The following is a 21,635-nucleotide window of genomic DNA, read 5'->3' on the forward strand; positions in this document are numbered from 1 at the left end:
GGCGCCAGCAGCTTGAGGAGCGGCGCGCCCCGCCAGGGCTGGAGGCAGGCGTGCACGGCGGGCGCCACCGTCGCTGCGGGGGAGCGGGGGTTTGCCCTGGGTGCGGGTGAGTGGCACGGCTCCAAACCACGAGGACTGAGGGGCGCCGGACACGGGGAAAGCGGCGGGAGAGCCGGGAGAGGGTCGAGCCTCGGCTGCCGACGTCTGGTGGCGGGCCAGGAGCGGAGCCCGGAGTAGCGAGCAATCAACACCTCCAGGCGGGAGGCCCGGGGAAGGAGCGGCGAGACGCCAGGCGTACGGCCCAGCAGCGGCGGGGCAGTCGGAGCCTCCGGGACACCGGAGTAGGAACCTTGGGACCGTCGGCTGCAGCCGCCCACGCGCGGAGGGAGAGGTATCAGAGCGCGGGCGGAGGCCGGTGCCCCGCGGGGCGCGAGAACAGGGGCGCCCCCGTGCGGAGGTGCCAGGCTGCCCGGGCGCGGCGGTCGGGGCCATGCTCAAACCCAAGGACCTGTGTCCCCGAGCGGGGACGCGCACCTTCCTGGAGGCCATGCAGGCGGGCAAAGTGCACTTGGCCCGCTTCGTGTTGGATGCGCTGGACCGCAGCATCATCGACTGCCGCGCGGAGCAGGGCCGTACGCCGCTCATGGTGGCCGTGGGGCTGCCGGACCCCGCTCTGCGCGCGCGCTTCGTGCGGCTGCTGCTTGAGCAGGGTGCTGCCGTGAACCTGCGGGACGAGCGCGGCCGCACCGCACTCAGCCTGGCGTGCGAGCGAGGCCACCTGGACGCCGTGCAGCTGCTGGTGCAGTTCAGTGGTGACCCCGAGGCGGCCGACTCTGCGGGCAACAGCCCGGTGATGTGGGCGGCGGCCTGCGGCCACGGGGCAGTGCTCGAGTTCCTGGTGCGGTCCTTCCGCCGCCTAGGCCTGCGCCTCGACCGCACCAACCGTGCGGGGCTCACCGCGCTGCAACTGGCTGCCTCCCGCGGCCATGGGACCTGTGTGCAGGCCCTCACTGGGCCCTGGGGCCGCGCTGCCGCCGCAGCCGCGGCCCGGGGCTCCAACTCCGATAGTCCCCCTGGCCGCCCCGCCCCCGCGCCCAGCCCCGAGCGTCGACGACCCAGCCCCCGCCGCCTCCCGCGGCCTCTCCTGGCGCGCTTTGCGCGAGCGGCGGGCGGCCACGGCCACGGCGGCGAGGCTGGCTCAGCGGGCAAGAATTCGGGCCGGCACCGGGCGCAGGGCAGTGAACGGCCCGAGCTGGGCCGGAGCATGAGCCTGGCGCTGGGTGCGGTGACCGAGGAGGAGGCGGCCCGCCTGCGGGCTGGGGCCCTGATGGCCCTACCAAACTCGCCCCAGTCTTCGGGGACTGGGCGGTGGCGCTCACAGGAGGTGCTGGAGGGAGCGCCCCCAACCTTAGTGCAAGCCCCCATTGGCCTCAGCCCCCATCCGGAGGGCGGCCCCGGCTCCGGCCGCCTGGGTTTGCGCCGACGCTCCACAGCCCCAGATATCCCCAGCCTGGTCGGGGAGGCGCCAGGGCCCGAGAGTGGCCCGGAGTTAGAGGCCAACGCTCTGCCTGTCTCGGTGCCTGGGCCGAACCCTTGGCAGGCGGGCACCGAGGCTGTGGTGCTGCGTGCTCAACGGTAAACGGCGCCAAGGCCCGAGGCCTGCTTCCCCCACCTTCCCGTTTCTACTCCACTGGTATTTCTTCCTTATGGGTCCCTCACCTTTTCGGCAGCCGCCCCCCGCAGCCCATTTTGGAACCTGCCTCCCTGCCAAGGCGAGACCTCCACCAGCCCTAAGGGACCTCCATCTTTTTTGTGTTCCTCGGTATTCCCGGCCTAGGTCTAGAGGTGTTGATTGACTGGTTCCGTAGGCTACAGCCAGGAAGGTGGATTCCCCGTCCCCAGCCCTCAGGTTCAGTCCTGGGTCTGCCTAGCCACCTGTCGCTCCTCTCCGGCCCCCTCCCCTCGTTGGGTTTCCTAACACCCGGGCAGCCAGGCAAATAGAAGGGTCCACCTTGGAGAATAAAGACCCAGCCTCCCCACTCTCTGCCTACTGATGCTGAGAATAATCCCACAAACTACCAAAGTCTCCTTTCCCTCGAAGTGTGGGAGACGGAAGGGACCGAGGGGGCCCTAGAGCCTTTCTGGACTGGAGGGTTGAGGAGGAAGGGGTCTGGCTGTTCTGTTTTTCTAGGGTAGAAACTCTTGCCTCAAGGCAATGAAAGCATATTTTGGGAGTGGGAGAGTCCCTAGTGTTGAACACCAATTGTCCCTTGAATCAGCTCCTGGGTAACTCCAGCTCCCTCTGTCTCTGCCCCAGGATTCAGCTTCATTGATAATGTGGGGTCACTGCTCCACACAACCCCTACCCAGGCCAAATCCGGGCTCCTGAGCCAGCCCGCTCTTCAGCTCGGATGCATTTGAATTCCATCATCGAGGTTCAACACCTCACCCCTGGAGGCCCAAGCCCTCTTTCCGCTGGCTCACAGAGGCCTGAAAAGGAAAGGACTGAGCGCTTCCCCGCCTCCCAGCTCCCCCGTCCCGCACGTGGGTGCTCCCGCGGGGTGGAACGGTTGCGAAGGCTGTGCTTAATTGTATTTCTTCCAATCCTCAAAGAACTCGTGTTTTAAGCCTTTGTATATGAAGCAGAAAGCAGCGGGTCTGATTCCGAGGCTTAAGAGCCTGACAATATCTCTTTAAATAGAAGCTCCGCGAGGGGGATAATTGACTGAAGTGTTTGCGACGTGAAACGGCGGCGCGCGGGAGTCGGGAGCCCACACGAGCCGCAGGCCCAGGTTTAAATTACATCAAACTCTGGCGAGAGCTGGAAGGGGCCTGTTAAACGGCTCCTGCTTCTCGCTGGGCCGTTAATGGAGGGCAGGGCGGATGATCGGTGCTGTAGGTAGAGACCCGGGACTCCTGCCTTGGTCCCACCGCGTGGGAAGCAGGCCGGCCCAGGTTTATTACTGGGCAGATGAGTGAGTCAGAGGCCCTTTCCTGACGTTGTCCCCTGCCTGCTCGCCCCCACCCCTCTGCCCCGTGCTAGCCTAGCGAGGCGGCGGGGTTGGGGGCGGGGGTCCGGCGGGGCGCGTGCGCTAGGACCCTGCGGAAGTGCTAGCACGTGTGTCAGTGCGCCGAGCCCGCGGGGAGGCGGCAGGTGGGGCTCTTTTGTGAACCCTGAGGGTGGAACTTGAAGCCTTTCACCTGCCTGCAGTGGGGTCTTTGCAAGACGTCGATCTGTTTGCCTTTGCAGTACGGACGGTTTCTCGCCAGTAACTCCCAGGGAACTGCCCAGAGCGAGAATGACTGTGCCGAGATACTGCTGGGCCTGGCGGTGAGGGGTGGGGGGCCAGGAGTGAGCCTCGTGCAGGTGTCAGGACAGCTACCCAGTCCTTGCACCCCGCTGCCCCCATCCGCTAGGCCACGCAGGCCGGCGCACTGGACGTGATCTCTGGTGCCCCCTGGTGGCAGCGTTGGGCCCTCCCCGCTGGGCCGCGGCTCGGAGCTCAGACACCTGGTTTTCTTTGGGATCACACCTGTGTACTTCTTCCTCCATGTGCATTTATCGTGGAATCCTCTTCCTCTTGTAGAATATTAAATCCGGATACTTGAAGTCACTTCACAGCAGTGAAGCGAGGGAACAATGAACAAAACACTGGCATTGAAAGCAGGAGCCCAGACCCTTCACTGAGGACCCCAAGTTAAATCTTCCAAGTTAAGGCTGCGTGTCCTGAGAGCTACTGCTCTCTTCCGAAAAGTCGGAGCTGCCAACCCTTCCCTTGGGGCCTGCCGATTATGCAGTTTTTTTCTGATACTTGCTTTGGTTTCCGAGGTATTCTGCCCTTTCCCTCCCCTCTTCTCCCAAAACATCTGCCTCTCCTCAGTTCCCCTGTCTGGGTGGTGGGTGCACAATACCGAGTGCCTGAAAAGCCCTTGAGGGAGAGGGTCTGGGGTGGGGACCACTGGACACCCCGAGTGCAAACTGCTGCTTTCTGACCGTTGCTTGCTCATGTACTCCCTTTTCAACTGTGTTGCATTTTAATGACGTTTTTAGTGGTGTAGGAATGCAAGTATTTTGGCTCAACAGCATGAAGTCTGGGTTCCACATTGTATCAGAGGTGCCGTAATCTTTCCAGTATCTCTGATATGCGGCTTTCTGGTTGAATGTCACCCTGGGCCCTCTTGACTGGATAAACCACCATGAGGGCTCTTCTCTGTGGAGCTGCCAAGAGCTTGGTGGTAGAAAGTGACGTTCCTAAACAACTGCATCGTGTGTCTGACTGCCTTGCTGTCCGTGCAGACTCCTTCCCAGGCCCGGCTCCATGCAGAACTTCCACAGTTTTCTCCCCTGAACTCCCTTTGTCAGCCCCAGGGTGTTGAGGCTGGGTCCTCTCTAGCAATCTCTACCTTCAGAAGAGACTTCTAAATCTTTTGCTTTTCCAATTCTTGTTGCTTTTGTCATTGTGAAGAGTCACCCAGGATGCTAGCGCTCGGTACCCTAAGATCAGAAGCGGTCTGTGTGTGAGCTGTGGGACATACGCACACCCTTTCAGAGTGATATTGTGTGGTGGAAGGACTGTTAGAACTCAAAGAATAGTTAATAAATCCAGTATTATTCCGTTGCGAGAACTGGCCTCTCTTTGCCTTATCAAGCACTCCTGGACCCTCGGCTCCCTTTGGAGAGATGGACTGAGCCCTTGCCTCCTATAGAGGCCCCTGCCTTAGTGAGCCTCTGCCCTGCCCCTCCCACGGTGCTGGCTCCTGAAGGTAAGTCACAGGTGCTGCTTCTGCTGAGCTGGGTGGCGGGGCCGGGCCTGGCCGCAGCACCAGGGCACCTACCTGTCGGTGTGAATGCACTGGGAAGTGAAAGAAAGGCTGCATGGTTTCTTGCTCCTGGCTTGCTCCTGAACCCTGGGCAGTGGGAGATCTCAGGAAGGAAGTGCGAGAATCCATGTGGGAGCTGGAAATCGCAAGATAATTGTATCCACCTCCCCACCCCCAGGACGAGAGCCCAGGCTCCCTGGTTTCCAGGCTCCGCTCCGTTCTTTCTCAACTCCACACCATCTCCCTCAGTACTGAGGAGTGAGACAGGGACTGCTCTCCCACTGGAAGCAGTTTCAGACCACTTCCTGTGGACGGCTGGAGGTCCGGAGTGGGGGTGAGGAGCCGCAGAGGATGGGAGAAGCCGACACGTAGGGTGGTCGTCAGCCACTGTGGCCACCCTTAGCAAACGCAGCGCAGGGCCCTGGCTTTCCTCGTGGGCTCTTCTCCCCTGGGGAAGTAGCCCCGTCTATTTTTCATCGCCTTCATTCCCAAGGGCCGTTCACTTCCTGTTTCCCTTCCTCTCTGCCTTCCTTTCGGGCCCACAGGTCACCAGGGAAGTTGGGTGTTCTGTGGCCTGGCTGCTGGAGAGCTCACGTGGGGAGGAGGGGAGGCTGCACGAGATTCACCCACCACAGGCGGCCCCCCCTCCAAGACGGCCGGTCTCCGCCCCCAGAGACACAGGAAGCCCAATGGCTTTGAACACTCAATTTAATTTAAAACAGGCACAAGTGCAAACAATTCACAAACATTTCTAGGGAAGATGTTTTTGTTTTGAAAACTCTGACCCTTAAAAAAAAGTCCTCGCAATTTCTTTGCCCCCAGGTAGGTCACTAGGGAGCAGAAGAATCTAAAAATACTATCTAGATAGAAAGGGTCCAGACACCTGAAGTTCTTTCCTGGAATTCCATGTCACAGCGGCCCTGAAGTGGGGCGGGCCGAGAAGGACAAGGAGACAGCTGTCTGTGGAGGCAGCCGGGGCGGATGGTTTGCGCGGGTGCCTGTAACCTTGGCGTGATGGAAACCCGGAGGTGGCTCGCCTTCTCTCCCAGATAGGGTTCTGAAGAGAACAATGGGTCCCTGATGGCCTGGTTATTGGGAGAAACTTGAAAGGGAACACAGTTACCATTCCTTACATTGCTGTCTCTGGCCCTCACACTGCACAGTACAGGAGAAGCTCAGAAGCCTGCCGAGCCCCCAGGATGTGTTAGACTTAGCATGGACCACTCCACTGGCCAGGCAGACACAGGACTGGAGAGGTGGAAGCCAGGCCAAGAAAGCAGGTCCCTTTAGGCCAGAACTTAGTGGGAGAGCGGATGGGGCAGCCTTCCTGAAGCTGGCTGTGGGTGACCTGAAGGGACCTGGGCTGTCAAGGTGGCTTTCCTCCCCCTTACACACACACACACACACACACATACACACACACAAACACACACACACGATGTTCTCTCCATTCTGTAAAGTGAGAGCACCTTCACCACTGACCCCATTCTTTTTCACTCAGAAATTGCCCCCTCACTCCCTGCCCACAGCCATGGCCTGGAACAGGCCATTCACAGTTCTGGGCGGGGAGGGGCCGTACAGCTGGGACTGCACCTTCAGGACATCAGACGTGAGGGAGGAAGCGGGATTCAGGTCATAAAAACCACCCCGTGGCCCGTGGCCCTCTCGAGACCCGAGGTTTGAAGCTGGAGCTGAGAACAGCAAGTATCTGTGGAGACCAGCAGGCTGCCCTCTGCAGTGGCCTAGGACGCTAGTGGACAACTACCTTTAAAAAACCACAGTAGCCTTTTCTACTGTGTTGGCTGCAGAGGCCAGGAACGCTGGTCTCTGCGTTTCTTAGAAATATCCCTGTGCAAATATCAAGGGGTCATCCTGTAGAAGGGGTCTCCATCTGGGGACTCAGGAGGGAGAGACACTGAGGGGGCAGGTCCGGCCTGGCCCAGTGGGCTGAGGGGCAGAGGGTGGGGCTGGGGCTTCACATTTCAATCTTTGGAGAGAATACTGAGAGGAGGAGGCAGGCAAGCCCTGCCGGCAGGCTGGCTGCCCTGTGTGCCCTGCCTGTGGGCACAGGTGGCAGGTTGTACTCAGGGTGGGCTCAGCAGGTGGAGGTCTGCTTGCGGTAGAGCTGGATCAGGGGCACCAGGCACTCGGGTAGCCCTGTCTGCAGCAGGAAGGGGTGGTCTAGGAGCTCCTGGGCTGTGGCTCTCTCTTGGGGGTCCCGCACCAGCATCCGCTCCAGGAAGTCTCGCAGTACTGGGGAGACCTGTAGAGACAGGGCAGTGAGATTAAGCCACAATTTGTAGTCACTTTGGGGTGACCTGATTGCCTGGCCCTGTCATTGTTTGAAAGTCTTGAATTCGCTGGTTTTTTAACTTCCTGTCCCTTTGCCCCTCCCCATCCCCCAAGGTTCTCAGCATTCAGATGCTATAGCTCTGTGGAAGGGGCAGAGAATTGGCATCAGTGATCCAGGCCTGGCTCTATCCCTGATCTCAGGCAAGTCACAGTTTTCTCTAGGCCTCAGTTTTCTCATCTGTAAAATGGGCTAGTGATAAAGTATGCTTGCCCTGTCTGCCACATAGGGCTTTCGAGAAAATTTTAAAAACAGGTCATTGGGTGCAGTGGCTCATTGCCTGTAATCCCAGCACTTTGGGAGGCCAAGTTGGGCAGATCACAAGGTCAGGAGTTTGTAGACCAGCCTGACCAACATGGCAAAACCCCGTCTCTACTAAAAATGCAAAAATTAGCCGGGCGTGGTGGCACGTGCCTGTATTCCCAGCTACTCAGGAGGCTGAAGCAGGAGAATTGCTTGAACCCAGGAGGCGGAGGTTGCAGTGAGCTGAGATTGCACCACTGCATTCCAGCCTGAGCAACAGAGACTCCATCTCAAAAACAAAAACAAAAAACAAAAACAACAAAAACAAACAGGTCAAGGATGAGGAAGTGTTCTGAAAAATAGAAAGTAAAGTGAGACCTGAAAAGGAAGATTTCTTTGTTGCTCTAGGCCTTAGAGTCTAAGGCAAGGGCTTATCTTGGTTCATTTTGAGCCAGTATCTTGGGATGAAGCTGAGTCTTGGGCAGAAGGCTACATCCTCTGAGCAATTAGCCAACTAAAGATCTTTATATGCTAATTTTGGAGTTAGCAGTGCAGGCTCCAAGGGGCAGTTGTCCTGGAAGATGTTTCCTGTTGGTCCTGTCATCCAGCTTTGTGTTGGGGCCACAGAACTCTTTTTTTGCCATTTAGAGGCGAGGCTTCAGCCCCCTGAGACATTTCTAGCTTTGGCCACCAGATGGCGATGCCACTTAGCAGCCTCGTGCTGACCTGCCAGCAGGGGGCGTCCACAGTAAGGCCTGCGGGGTTGGGGCGGATTTGGCAAAAAGGGTTACGTGTATACACACACGTCCATGCACATATACTGGCTTTAAGGGGAATGCTGTGGCTCAGCTATGTCGGGGTGTGCAATAATGAAGCATGAACCGACTCGCCGTGATGGACAGGGACATCGAATCATGGTATGGATCTCCCGACACTTGGGGTAGAAAGGTTTGTGCTCAATGAAGCTTCCCCGCATTCCTTCTGGGACAGCAGGGATTGCTGGTGTCCTGGCTTTCCCTGCTCATAGGCCCCCCTGGGCTTCCGACCAGTGCCTGCCGAGTAGCAACCCTCCACAGCCGTGGGAGGCGACTTGTTGGAGCGCACATGCGAACTTGTGCATAGATGCGGCTCCACACGCAGGGGCAGGTTTTGTGTGGAAAAAGAGGAGCCTTTTCCAGGAGCCCAGACCGTGTAGCTTCTGTGGGAGGGAGATGCTGGGAGCCTAGGCTCTGGTCCTCTTGCCTCAGGAGGAATGGGGTCTGCGAGGTCGCACCCTTGTGTGCCAACTGACCTTGTGAGAGTTTTTCAGCTTGGGCGGGGGGCTGTCCCGGAGCCTCTTCATGGCTTGCACCGGGGAGTCACTGAAGTAGGGTGGCTCCCCATCCACCATCTCAATCACCATGATGCCCAGAGACCAGATATCCACCTGCAGGAGGAAAATGTCCCTGACCCCATGGCCAGAGCCTGGCCTGGCCCGTTGGTAGCCGTGTTCTGGTGGCGGCAGTGGTGGAGGGGGGACAGCTGGCCCCAGCTCTCCTTGGTGAGTCTGTCTTCTTCCTCCCCCGGCCACCTGCCCTGTGGCCAGTTACTGCCTGCATGAGTGACCACTGCCTATAGGGACACAGCTGTCAGTCACTCAGAGAAAGGCCATCATCCATGGGAGGCCTGGCCATACCCCATTCTGCCCTTGAGCTGAGGAAAGCACTTGCAGGACTTGTTCCTGGCAGCAAGGTCATGGGCGAGAGCAGCCCCATGGAAAGGGGGAAGAGTGTTGACTAGGTGGGACTCTGAAAACCAGGGCTGCTTTTGGTGAGGTCACTGGAGGGGCCACAGCAGAAGGGCTGCCAGTTTCCAAGTTGCTTTTGGGAGGTCTGGCGGGTGGAGGGAACGGTTACCTCAGTGGCATACAAAGACCTGGAGATCACTTCAGGAGCCATCCAGTAGGGGGTTCCCACCAGGGACTTCCTCTTAGGGACGTCTTTGCTGATCTGAGCACAGAATCCGAAGTCCGAGAGCTTCACCTAGGGTTGAAAGGGGAGTGAGTGGTAGACCAGGAGGAAGTGGGAGCGTGGCTATGCCAGGGACAGTATGGAACCTACCCTGCCATCCAGGGTCAGCAGGATGGAGTCACTCTTGATGTCCCGGTGGATGACACCCTGGGCATGCAGGTAAGCCAGGGCCTGCAGCACAGCCTCACACACAGTGGCGATCTGCTCTTCATTCAGCCTGGATAGGAAGGTGGGGCCGCCCGATGGAAGAGAGCGTTAGCTCTGGCAGGTTGTGGGGTGGCTGAGCAGAGTAGGAGTCCCTGGTGCTAGGCCCCATGGCTCCCAGGCAATCTGTTTGGCAGCACATTCAGGCCATAGCCCTGGTGAAAACGGGCCTGAGCCTTGGATAGAAGCCACCCTTCTCTTCTCCAGTCCCAAGACCCCTGGATGTCAGTTACCCCAGCAGGCAGGGGAGCCCAGGATGATCCAACAGGCATCCCAAGTCTTCTGGGCCACAGGCAGAACAACACATGCTCTGGCAGGGCCATGGTGAGGGCAGCCCGCACTCAGGATCCAGCCCTCCCAGCTGCCCACCTGACTTGGGAGACGATGTCTGTGAGGGCTCCTCCCTGCAGGAACTCCATGAGCACCCACAGCTCCTCGCCCACTAGGTAGCTCTTGTACATCTCCACCACGTTGAAGTGCTGGTAGTCCCGCATGATCACCACCTGGGGGCAGGTGGGGGCCTGAGTGCCGGGCACGGTGCCCAGAAGCATGGCCACCCACTGCCCCTGCTCACAGATGTCCAGCCTGGCTGGCTGTTCACTGCCCATCCCCAACGCCCCCGCCTGTCCCACCCTGTCCTCCCACCTCATTGAAGAGCAACTCCCTGCGCTGCTGCTTCCTGAGGTCCATCATCTTGACGGCCACCTGGCGGCCCGAGTGCTTCTCCCGGGCCAAACAGACGATGCCGGTGGAGCCCTCGCCAATCTTCACGTAGCTGTCCAGCAACAGCCGGGGGTCACCCTGGTCCACCACCATCCTGAGTGCAGCCTTGAACTGCTCATGTGTCACAACACCTGTGTCCTCACCAGCCAGAGCGCCCTTGGCAACCGTGGGGTCCTGGGGCAGGTACAGGTTGCTGGTGCTGATCTGGGCATGCCAGGTGCGGGGGGAACCTGCTGGGGAAGACCGGCCTGGAAGCGGGCCTGCGGCCGCGGCTATGCGGAGGGACTTCTGGGGGCTGCTGGTATCCGAAGTGGTCAGAGGGCTGAAGGTCCCCACCGGCTGGTCCGAGGGCAAGGACTGGGCCTTGGCCACCAGGCTTGGAGGGTTGTCTTTCTGTGGCGGTCGGAAAGAGGAGTTGGGCTGTAGGGACAAAGCAACAGGAAGGGGCATGGCTGTGGGAGCATTTGGAATAACTTTCCCAGAGGCAGGGACTGGCCGCCGTGACCTCTGGACTCTGGCAGGGTCAGGCAGGGTGTCAGATCAAACTAGGGAGGTGCTCTGAGCAAAGATTTTCAGACGGAGCTGAAGCCCAGCCACAGTCCTGTGTGAGCAGCCCCCCGCAGGGCGCCAAGCTGGGCAGGCCCAAGACAGCTGCTTCCACTCGCCCTACTGCACCTGGGAAGACAGGGCAGGCCACTCCCCACCGGGTCCTGTGCTGGGTATTTCTTCCTTGGCGATTGGTAGCTAGACCCCAGGGAGGCTGCTGTAAGGCCGAATCTTCCTCTGTGCTAAGAGGCTGCTTGAAGAATCTGGGTCAGAGGCATTCTTCACTCCCAAGGCTCCTCCACTCCAGAACCCATGGGGGCAGAAGAGGCCCAGGCAGTGGGGTGGGGAGCAGTGGGCAGCTGCGTCTCCACTCCCCGAACCAAGGCAGGGGAGCCACACCTGGGGCCTGATAGGCCTGCTTGTGAATCTGTGCTGGGAGGTTATGTCCCTGACAGAGGACCACAGAGGTATGTCACCATCTGGGGGGTCCTCAGGTGTCTCCCCTGGGCTGGGAATCTGGTGCCAGAGAGATCTGGAGTTAGGAGGCTAGGTCCAGCCAAACCCAAGCCTTGAGGCCAGGGATGAGGAGATGTCTTAAAGACCCCATAAAGGAATCCTTCCACTTCCTCCTAGGCATGAAACTCCTGGCTAAGGAGCCCCCGGGAGGGAGGAGAAGGCAGGGGGCCTATCCTCGTGGGCTCTGGCGGGGAGGGAGGGAAGGGGGAGCAGAGGGGCAGCCTGGGCGCCCAGTGAGCCCTGCTCAGGCCCAGCCCTGGAAGCCTGTGGGGCTTCCTGCTTTTCTGAGCCCAAGCCCTCCTGCTCTGTCTGGCAGGAAAGGCACCCGCCCATCTTTGGGTTCTCCCCAAAAAGCGGTGATGTGCACCATGACCCCTCCCAGGGATTATGTGTTTTAAAGGGCACCTGGAGAGGGATGCTTCAGGGGCTGCAGAGAAAGCCTTCTAGGAACTTCTGCAAACCCATCATGGAAGCCATTGTCTTAGGTGCCCAGGGGGTCCTGGTCCTGATCCCAGAGCTGAAACAACTTGCAGGAAATCTCAAGCAGTAAGTTTGAGCTGGGGTGCTTGCTCAGGGACCCCAAACCCCAAATCTGGGCCTTGGGCCCCACCAGAGTCTTTTCAACGTCTTTAGCAACCCTCACTCCCTTCCTTCCCCGACTCCCCACGGCTTCAGGGCTTCCACTCTCCAGTCAAGTCCCTGGCCTGCTTAGGGTGGAACAGGTACTCCTACTGGCCCAAAGCCATGCTGGGGCAGACTTCTGCCACCCCCACACCTGCCTGCCCACCTGAGTGTGTGCTTGACCTTCACAGGAAAGAAGCTAGAAATTCTCCCAGGACTGCCTGGACTCACTCCATCCCTAATGAGTGCATTTGGACAGTAAACATTCTCCCATGTCGTCGCCAGCACCTGACTGTCACCATCCACTGTGACACTGTCACCATCCACTGTGTAGTGGAGCAGTGGGAACCCTGGACTGGGCTGTCAGGACCTGGGGCCCAGCCCTGGGCTGCTCTGCCCTGCAGTGAGCCTTAGGCGAGTCATTTTCTCTGCGCCCGGGTCTCCGCTACGATGCAGGGACATGCGCAGTGATCGGGGGAGCTAGATAAACTGCGGACTTCCCGCCTCACAGTCTGATTCAGTGGGGCCCTAGAGCAGAGACTCTGCACTTGAACAATGTCCCTGCGTCCTAGGAGGTTCATGGAACATACTTTGAGAAGCTCTGCATGAGTGGGCAGTATGATCTTATGGCCTCAGGGAGCCTCTGGGAGGGCTATGAAGGGGGTGGACGGAGCATGGCCATGACTGAGGCTATGATGCCAGGTCCTGGGAACAGAGGTTCCATGAGACGTCACCAGGCAGGGACAGGGAGGGAAGTGGGGCAGGGCTCACTGCATCACACAGTCAACCTGTAGAAAGGCTCAGGGTGCTAAGGAGGCTGCCTGCTGGCTTGAGTGTGGACTTAACTCAGAAAACATGCTCTCCAGGCACCCATCCGTGTGGGTCGGGGCAGAAGCTTGGGGACCACCTAAAGCTCCTCTTGAGGTGGCTCTGATGACCTCTCATCCTGAAGCTCCTAAGAAAGGCTCTAAAATGAGATCATTCCCCTCCTGGCCTCCAGGGCTTCTGCATGGGCCAGCTCTACTCTGAGGATGTGTGGGCGTGGGAGCGAGAGCCACGTGGACAGGCCAAGGTGGGGGTTCCTTCCCTGTCTCCACGGGCCAGGTCCCTGTGCTGCTGCTGCTGCAGGTGCTGGCTGGGCTCAGGGCGGAGCCTGCGTCTGGAGACTGGGGGAGGGGTAGCCCAGCACCAGCAGAGTCTGCAACACAGGCTGGGGAGTCCCAGGAGCTGGCTCGGTCTTCAGCCTGGCAAGGTCGGGTTCCCAGTGTCCTTTCATTGGCTTCACTGCCTGTTCCACAGGGAGGGAGCTTTTATCAATGTAATCACAAGCAAGGATCAGATGAAACTTGTGAAGCCACACAAGAAAGAGAAAGGGGGACACGACAGTGGAATTAATTAATTGTTATGGGCTCTGGATTAATTCTGAAGTTACTCATGTGACAGACCTCTTGGGAAGAAAGCCACTAGAAGAGTCATGCATACATTTACATCAATGCCTCATTTCCCGCCCTGAGCCATGGTCTCCAGCTGCGGGCTTAGGGGGTTGTACTGTAAGTATCCTAAAGGGGAGGGGAGAGGCCATGGCATAATATTTTTAAAAATAATAAAGCCGGCCTGGCATGGTGGCTCAGGTGCCTGTAATCCCAGCACTTTGGGAGGCCAAGGCAGATGGATCACTTGAGGTCAGGAGTTCGAGACCAGCCTGGCCAACATGGTGAAACCCCATCTCTACTAAAACTATAAAAATTAGCTGGGTATGGTGGAGCACGCCTGTAACACCAGCTACTTGGGAGGCTGAGGTGGGTGGATCACTTGAACCCAGGAGGTGGGGGTTGCAGTGAGCCAAGATTGCGCCACTGCACTCCAGCCTGGGCAACAGAGGGAGGAGCCATCTCAAATACTACTAATAAAGCCATTTATTGAGGGCTTAGCACTTTGACAAGTGCCTTCAATGCTCTATCTCATGGAATCCTCATAACCCTGTGGCTTGTCTGGTTGTCCTGTAGGCACTGGAACCCACAGACACCCGTGGCTGCGACTCCGCTGCTGCAATCCCACTGGTGCCATGTATCCTTGACATATATCGGAGTACACAGTGGGTGCTTAACCAATGTTTGCCCTTCCGACTCTAAGTGGAACATGTCTAAACCCTGCAAGCTCCTAACAAACTGTCTTGCCTCTTTGGCCTCTGTGCCCCCAAGCCCTGTGTTCCTGTTCTCTTTTGCTAGAGAGACTCCAGGCCTCCCTGCCTGGGGCTAGGTACAGGAGCCCCGGAGTCTATACTCAGACCGTCCTGCAGCCATGCCTGGCACACTGCATGGCCTCTGTGGCCTACCTGCCGTTCTGGAAGCTGCTGCGAGTGTCCAGAGTCAGCTCCAGTGCCAAGGGCTGCTGGCTTGATCTGGGGGCTCCTGGGGTAGGTGGTGGAGGAGGAGGAGGAGGAAGGCTGATGCTCCCCATCTATGTTATTGAATTTGCTTAAGGCAGTGGTTCTTAATGGGGGTGCTCAAGTGACATTTGGCAATATCTGGAGGCGTTTTTGGTTATTCCAACCGGGGATACCACCAGCTTCTAGTGAGTAGAGGCCAGGGAGGCTGCTACAGTGCAAGGAGAGCCCACCACAAAGGATGGCCTGACCTGAGCGTCAGCAGTGCGGACACTGAGAAGCCCTGGCCCAGAGCAGCTCAGGGGGTCTCAGCCTTGCCATTGAGAGGTCTGGCTCCAGAGCAGCACTCTCAAAAGGTGTGTCTGAGTTGCCCAGAAGGAAACCACTGCCCTGGATTTGTCGAGCTCAAGATAACTACCACCTGCTCCCACAAGCATGGGGGGCATTCCAGCACACCCAGCAGCAGTGGCCCACGGTGAGTACTCAGTGCACTGTGCAGGGATGGACAGGCCTCCCCCCGCAGCAGTGGCCCACGGCGAGTACTCAGTGCACTGTGCAGGGATGGACAGGCCTCCCCCCGCAGCAGTGGCCCACGGCGAGTACTCAGTGCACTGTGCAGGGATGGACAGCCCTCCCCCGCAGCAGTGGCCCACGGCGAGTACTCAGTGCACTGTGCAGGATGACAGGCCTCCCCCCGCAGCAGTGGCCCACGGCGAGTACTCAGTGCACTGTGCAGGGATGGACAGGCCTCCCCCCGCAGCAGTGGCCCACGGCGAGTACTCAGTGCACTGTGCAGGGATGGACAGGCCTCCCCCCGCAGCAGTGGCCCACGGTGAGTACTCAGTGCACTGTGCAGGGATGGACAGGCCTCCCCCGTGCTGTGGGGAGCTGGTAGAAGCCCAGAAATATGCAAATGAGTGCCCAGCCCAGTGTTGACAACCCCTTTCTCCAAATCCCTGAGGCCTCCCAGCAGGACTCCTGAGAGACAGAGGGAGGTCAGGCTGCGATTCTCACCTTCCCAGCAGGGTGCACTGTCCTGATCTTACCTTAGTTTTCTGGCCGAGTCTCCCCAGGGGCACAGCCTTCCTGACACCCTGCAGCTCACAGATTCTCATGTTCCTCTCACAGGTACATCAAGCCACACCCCATGGGGACCCCAACCCACTGTCCTTTAACTTAGTAGGGGACCGGAGTGCACAAAGCCAAGAACCTTCTCTGAGTACCTCAGCCGGCAGGCAGTGACCGAGGGAGGTTGTAGTCCAGGCCATCCCCAAACCGATACCCTGTGCAGGCCACACTCACCCCACCGATGACAGGGGAGGACCCAGGCTTGTCTTAAAGCCCTCCCAGGAGGGAGGGGAGGCTCTATGACCCATGCCACTGTCAGCAGTCGTTTCTTAGGCCTGCCTTCCACCCTCCCAGGAAGGAGCTAAAGAACAAGCGACTGCTGTGCTTGTAAAGCCTTCATACGCAAGAGTCATGAGCCAAGAGGGCCCGGGCAGACAGGCAGCCCCAGAGGACTCCCCACCTTCCTTCTCTGACTCATTCTCCATCATGCCTGGGGTGTCTCACCCTCTCTCTGTCAGTCTCCTCTTTGCCAAATGGGGAAGGAGGTTACTGTCGCTATGGACAGGATGCTGGAGAGCCTACAAGAAGTGACAAGGTGCTCCACTCTGCCTGCCGAGAAATGCCACCACGGGGCTCCCTTCATCTTTTCCTTTCGCACAAGAAAAACGCGCATCTGAAGCAGTCACACATGCCACGAGTCGGCCTCCTGCTGCCCCCGGACAAGGCAAATCCAGCTTTTCCTACGGCCACACACTCGGGAACAAATAATGACAGAAATGGGAAACAACACAACTGCCACAGAGAAAAGAACGAAAGGAAGGGAGGGAAGGAGGCGGCAGCCACCCTCCTTAGAGGAGCGGATACCGTGCACATTTCTGCCGCCTTAGGCGGAAGCAGTCCAGGGAGCCTCTTTGCAAGTCCTCCAAGGGGAAGGCCAGGCAGGGCCTGTGTCCCTACACCCACTCCCCAGTGGACAGCTGCAGACCAGGCTCCTGACTTACCTTGCTGTATGGTGGAGGGCCTGGCTTGCTGCTGCTTGGAGGGGCCGTGGCAGCAGTGGACAGGAACATGCTTCGGAATAGCCTACGCTTCAGGCTGCTCTCCTGGGTCTTAGGGCTAGGGCTGCCTTCCCCACCTGGCCTGCCCGTGGCTGAGCCCACCAGGCAGGACTGTGGCCGGGCCTCCTCAGAGCCATGCTTGGCAGCCTTCATTCCACGCCTACCAGTGGCTGTGGGGGGTGAGGCTCCTGGTGGGGAGCTCTGCAGGCAAGCACCCAGCTGCAGACAGCGCTGTGAGGCACCGTGAAATTCGGCGGGGCCCAGGGACTGTGCCTTTGCAGCCAGCCCATTGGGCAGGACCCGTGGGCTCTGTGGCTCGGGCCACGGCATCTGCTTGTGGCCTGCTGGTGTGCCCCCGTTGCAGCTGAGGTAGAGGCCGTGGGGGTCGGTGCGCTCAGACTGGGGACTCTGGAGGTACATGTCTGGGTCGGTGGCCCAGTGCTCATCCCCCAGCAGCCCCAGGGACTGTGCCCGCCGCCGGCTGGTGGGGCTGCGGCCACGCAGGGTGTTGGAGCTGATGACCGACAACTTCTGGATGTCGTTGAGCAGCCCCGAGATGTAGCCATCCACAGGCACCGCGCTGCCCCGCACCACTGTCTGTAGGGGGAAGAGAGAAGTATGTGGGAGCCGCCTGACTGTGGCAGGGAGGGGCAGCCGGGAGATCAGGGTCAGAGAATGTCCTTGGAGGCCCTGGGGAGGACTGCCTAAAGACCTTCCCTGCTTCCATTAATAGGGCCACTGTGGGTCCCACCTGTGCCCGATGCAGGGATGCGGGGAGAAGGCCCAGCATCAGCAGAGCAGATGGTGAGTGCCATGGGGCTGCATCCAGCATGCCCAGGGGTGTGGTCGGCTGGGCCAGGGAGCTGAGGCTCAGGGGGCGGGGCTCCATTCTCTAGCTCCACGGGTGGCTGGGAGAGATGTACCCAGCCCACTGAGGAAAAGAGACCAGGCCAGGAGGCTCCTCCACACACACTGGCGTCGTGGCCTCCAAACCCTGATAGGGCCCCTGATCCCAACTTCTACCAGGCTCTTGGGTCTACCAGTCCTGACCCTCACAACTAAAATTCTCCTGGTCTGGGAGAGCCCTCAGTCCCTATGGGGCTGCAGGTCCAAATATTGAATGGGACATGTTCTAAAAGACTATTCGTTGTCACCTAAAATATAAATGCAATTGAGCATCTTACATTTTCATGCGCTGAGTCTGGCAACCCCACCACCCTGCAGAGAGGGTCTCCCCAGGCTCCTTCACCCTGGCTTACCCAGGGAGAGAATGGCAGGCTGACAGGCAGGGAGTTAAAATGGCTGGTTAATTGATAGCTGTGAAGTAGGTGGTTCCTCCAGGGGCCTTTCTGAAGTTTAGCCAGGCATGGTTGCCTGTGTACTGGGAGAGGCTGAACCTCATCCCTGCCTGCCCCTCTTACCTTCATGGGCTGGAGCTGCACCCGTGTGATTCGCGAAGGGTCCACCACGGGCTTGGGGCGCCGCAGTGTGTCCAGGATGTTCTGCCATTGTGGGGGAAGGCCCACAAACTTGCCTTCTTTGGGGTCGAAGGAGGTGTGGACACGGTGCTGGAAGTTCTGTGGGGCTGAGATCTCAGGGCGTTTCTTCTTTTTCTTGCGGAACATGATGCCTGTAAAGGTAGAGTCAGGTTGAGCTCCTGCAGGAAAGAGGGGTGGCTGCAGCAGGGGCTGGGGCACCAGGCTCAGGGCTCCCTCCCCTCCCCCAGCAAAGCTCCCCTAGAAGCCTAGGGCTTCCCTCCACCTTCATCTCTGCTTCCTCAGGGAAATGGCTGGCTCCCAGCAGAACAGTCCCAGAAACAACAAAAGCGCCATAAATAAGCCAATGCAGACTATAAACAAGGAAAAGAGGTGTCTTCTTGTCTGTGCCAAGTCCCCTGCGGAGCAGGCAGACTCGGGGCGTTTGTTTCTATAAAATCCAAAGCCCATTACAAGTATCATTCCACTGTCAACGAATTTTAAAAAGGGGGAAAGAGGGAGGAAAGTTAGCAAGCTTGTTTTATGAAACGAGTATGACCCTGATTCTTAAAACCAGATAAGGAGAGTACAAGAAAGGAAAATTTGACTCAATATCATTTAGGAACATAACTATGAAAATCTTAAACAAAACGATCACATTGAATCCAACAGTATATTAAAGTTTTTTTTTGTTGGCTTTTTGTTTTTTTTTTTTTATTACAATTCAGCTTTGTCCCCGGATGGCCGAACCTGTTAATATGATACATTAATAAAAAACCAACCAGCTGATCACAGACATGCCGCCTGGGCTGGGACTATTATGTATCAGGGATCCTCCAAAGGGCCTTCACGATTACCAGGTGCTTTACCTCAATTCCAGAAAGGCCTTGAGCCAAGAGGAGAGCCTGGGGGGGCGCGGTGAGGAGCAGCTAACTTAGGGGTCAAGCTCTCCAGAGAAGGCAGAGAGCACCACCTCCCCTTGACACTCTTCTTCTCTCTGGTGTTGGAGCTGTATGTAAAACATCACCTGGGTTGGGCATGGTGGCTCGTGCCTGTAATCCCAGCACTTTGGGAGGCCGAGGCGGGTGGATTACCTGAGGTCAGGAGTTTGAGACCAGCCTGGCCAACATGGTGAAAACCTGTCTTCACTAAAAATACAAAAAAATTAGCCGGGCCTGGTGGCACGTGCCTGTAGTCCCAGATACCCATGGGGTTGAGGGAGGAGAATCGCCTGAACCCAGGAGGCTGAGGTTGCGGTGAGCCGATATTGCACCCCTGCACTCCAGGCTGGGCAACAGAGTGAGACTCTGTCTCAAAAAAATAAACAAAACAAAAACACTTAACCTGCAATCAAGCCTGTGTCTCGTGCCTTGCTGATTCTGGCTTTGCCTAAGGTCGTGCTGAGCGCCATCCACAGATGTGATACAGGCTTGCAATGGAGAGCGTGGCTAGATCGGAGAGCGGGGAACTAGGGGCCTGGGAAGGGGAGGGACACTTCCAAAGGGCTGCTCTAGTTTTGCCTTCAGGGGAGCCCAGGACCTGGGATCACATGTTGATGGCAGACAGGGTCAGGGCTGCCGCTTGAATGCTTTCGGATCTGAAGAGGTTCAAAACAGCTCACTGGGTTCTTATGTATCGGAAAAGGTCACTTCCAGGCTTCAAGAAACAAACTGAAACGTGATTCTTGAACTGAAAGCTTGGATTACTCATCCACCCGAAGATCTGGAGTTCAGGGCCATCGTGTTCTCTTTTGGCTCCTCCTCTGGAAACAGCATTTTCCTAGTCATTTTGGCAGGTTCTGAAGGAGGTCGCAGACCTGGGAGGCAGCTGGCAGAAAGGCTGGGACCCTGGACAGCCAGTGGTTCCCCACTAGGAAGTCACCATGCATGCCTCAATCAGAACCCACGTCACATCTCAATGTCAGTCGTGCTGCTGGGTCTGGAGGTTCGGGAGTCCACCAGACACTCCCTAGAGGCAGAGCCACATGGGCGGGACCCTTACAGACCAACCACTTTGCAATAAAATAACCTGTGTGAGCTGCAGGTGAGTTGTAGGGAGTCTCCCACTAATTTGGAGAGACTTTGAACAAGTTACCGAAATGATCTGAGCCAGTGGGGTTAATGAAACACAGCTCACATGGTTTAGGGTGTGTGAAGTAAGCAGAGTCCCCATACATGACGGCTGTTTCTCTTGGGATGTCACCTCTCTTTGTATCCCTGTCTTGACGCTCAGGCCCTCCATACGCTGGCACTTGGGCAGATACAAGTCTGGGAGTAACACCAAACCACTTTCTGCTTAGACTTACCAGTCAAAGGGGTCATGCCTGATGTCAGGGGTCTGGGACCTGGGGACCTTGCCATATATACATCATGGCTTGGTAAAATTTGTCCTCCTCCCATTTGGCCTTTGCCTTTTTTTTTTTTTTTTTTTTCTAGGAGTCTTGCTGCCCTGTCGCCCAGACTGGAGTGTAGTGGCACCATCTGGGCTCACTACAATCTCCATCTCCCAGGTTCAAGTGATTCTCTTGCCTCAGCCACCTGAATAACTGAGATTACAGGCACCCACCACCATACCCGGCTAATTTTTGTATTTTTAGTATAGACGGATTTCACCATGTTGGCCAGGCTGGTCTCTTACTTCTGACCTCAAATGATCCACCTGCCTTGGCCTCCCAAAGTGCTGGGATTACAGCCTTTGCCTTTTGCTACAGAAGAGGCTTTATTCAGCAGGTCTATTCCCCCAGTCTCTTGGACAGACCCGCTATCCCTGGATTAGTTGAGCTGCCTGTTTTGCCCTCCTCCCTAGCTCTGTGAAGTCTTCTGGAGGTGCAGGGACACAGACTGCAGCTGAAGAAGAGCTGGCGAATTCGCCCCCCACCACCCACCCGAAAGCACCCCTCTCCCCAGCTCCCCTGCCCCTCCCATGCACTCAGCTTTTGCTCTGGAGATGCACAGGGAGAGCATCTTTAGCAAATGGTCTCAGTGACTCTGGGGGCCTCTCCTGAGTCCACTCTAATAGCGAGCCATTCCGGCACAAGTTCTTCCCAGAGGCAGCAGGGAGGCTGGAGAAGAAAGAAGGACAGCCCAGAGGCTGTCCCAGGGCCAGGAGTGGTGATGGTGAGGGTGGGAGTCGGCAGAAGCAATCAGCTGAGCTCAGGCTTTGGGGCCTAGGGAGTAGAGCTTTAGAAACCAGAGGCCATCACTTAGCTCTGGAAAATCAGCCACCTAAAGGGGGCTGCCAGGACTCATTTGAAATGTGAGGCCAACACTGCGTGGGACAACATGACTGTGTAAGTAGGAAGTGCGGAAGAATCTACATAAAACTGGGATTAAGGGAGTGAATTTAAAAGGTCCTTGATTCAAGGACTATATATATATATATCTTTTTGAGATGGAGTCTTGCTCTGTTGCCCAGGCTGGAGTGCAGTGATCTCGACTCACTGAGAACTCCGCCTCCCGGGTTCAAGTGCTTCTCCTGCCTCAGCCTCTCAAGTAGCTGGGACTACAGGCGTGCATCAACACGCCCAGCTCTACTTTCTGTATTTTTAGTAGAGATGGGGTTTTACCATGTTGGCCAGGATGGTCTTGATCTCTTGACCTTGTGATCCACTCACCT

The 21,635-nt window shown here is 57.7% G+C and overlaps 2 protein-coding genes across 6 annotated transcripts in view; one reads left to right on the top strand and one right to left on the bottom strand.

Moving 5' to 3' along the window:
• Positions 1-4,623, top strand: ANKRD63 (ankyrin repeat domain 63). Its single transcript, XM_033190591.1, has one exon. The coding sequence runs from the start codon at positions 491-493 to the stop codon at positions 1,637-1,639; it is 1,149 nt and encodes a 382-aa protein (XP_033046482.1). The 5' UTR covers positions 1-490; the 3' UTR covers positions 1,640-4,623.
• An 888-nt stretch (positions 4,624-5,511) lies between these two features.
• The window catches only part of PAK6 (p21 (RAC1) activated kinase 6), a 39,266-nt gene continuing 23,142 nt past the window's right edge, over positions 5,512-21,635 (bottom strand). For all 5 annotated transcript variants that reach the window (XM_033190597.1, XM_033190594.1, XM_033190595.1 and 2 more), the window contains 8 exons: positions 17,967-18,175; positions 16,489-17,142; positions 10,273-10,770; positions 9,997-10,130; positions 9,514-9,640; positions 9,310-9,435; positions 8,706-8,840; positions 5,512-7,084 (listed from right to left, as the gene is read on the bottom strand). In XM_033190597.1, the coding sequence (XP_033046488.1) occupies positions 6,917-7,084; positions 8,706-8,840; positions 9,310-9,435; positions 9,514-9,640; positions 9,997-10,130; positions 10,273-10,770; positions 16,489-17,142; positions 17,967-18,170 (2,046 nt within the window). In that variant the 5' untranslated portion in view covers positions 18,171-18,175 and the 3' untranslated portion in view covers positions 5,512-6,916. The remainder of the gene's footprint in view (positions 7,085-8,705; positions 8,841-9,309; positions 9,436-9,513; positions 9,641-9,996; positions 10,131-10,272; positions 10,771-16,488; positions 17,143-17,966; positions 18,176-21,635) is intronic.

This window comes from Trachypithecus francoisi, unplaced genomic scaffold (assembly GCF_009764315.1).
Source record: "Trachypithecus francoisi isolate TF-2019V2 unplaced genomic scaffold, Tfra_2.0 Lachesis_group3, whole genome shotgun sequence".
Taxonomy (NCBI): Eukaryota; Metazoa; Chordata; class Mammalia; order Primates; family Cercopithecidae; genus Trachypithecus; species Trachypithecus francoisi.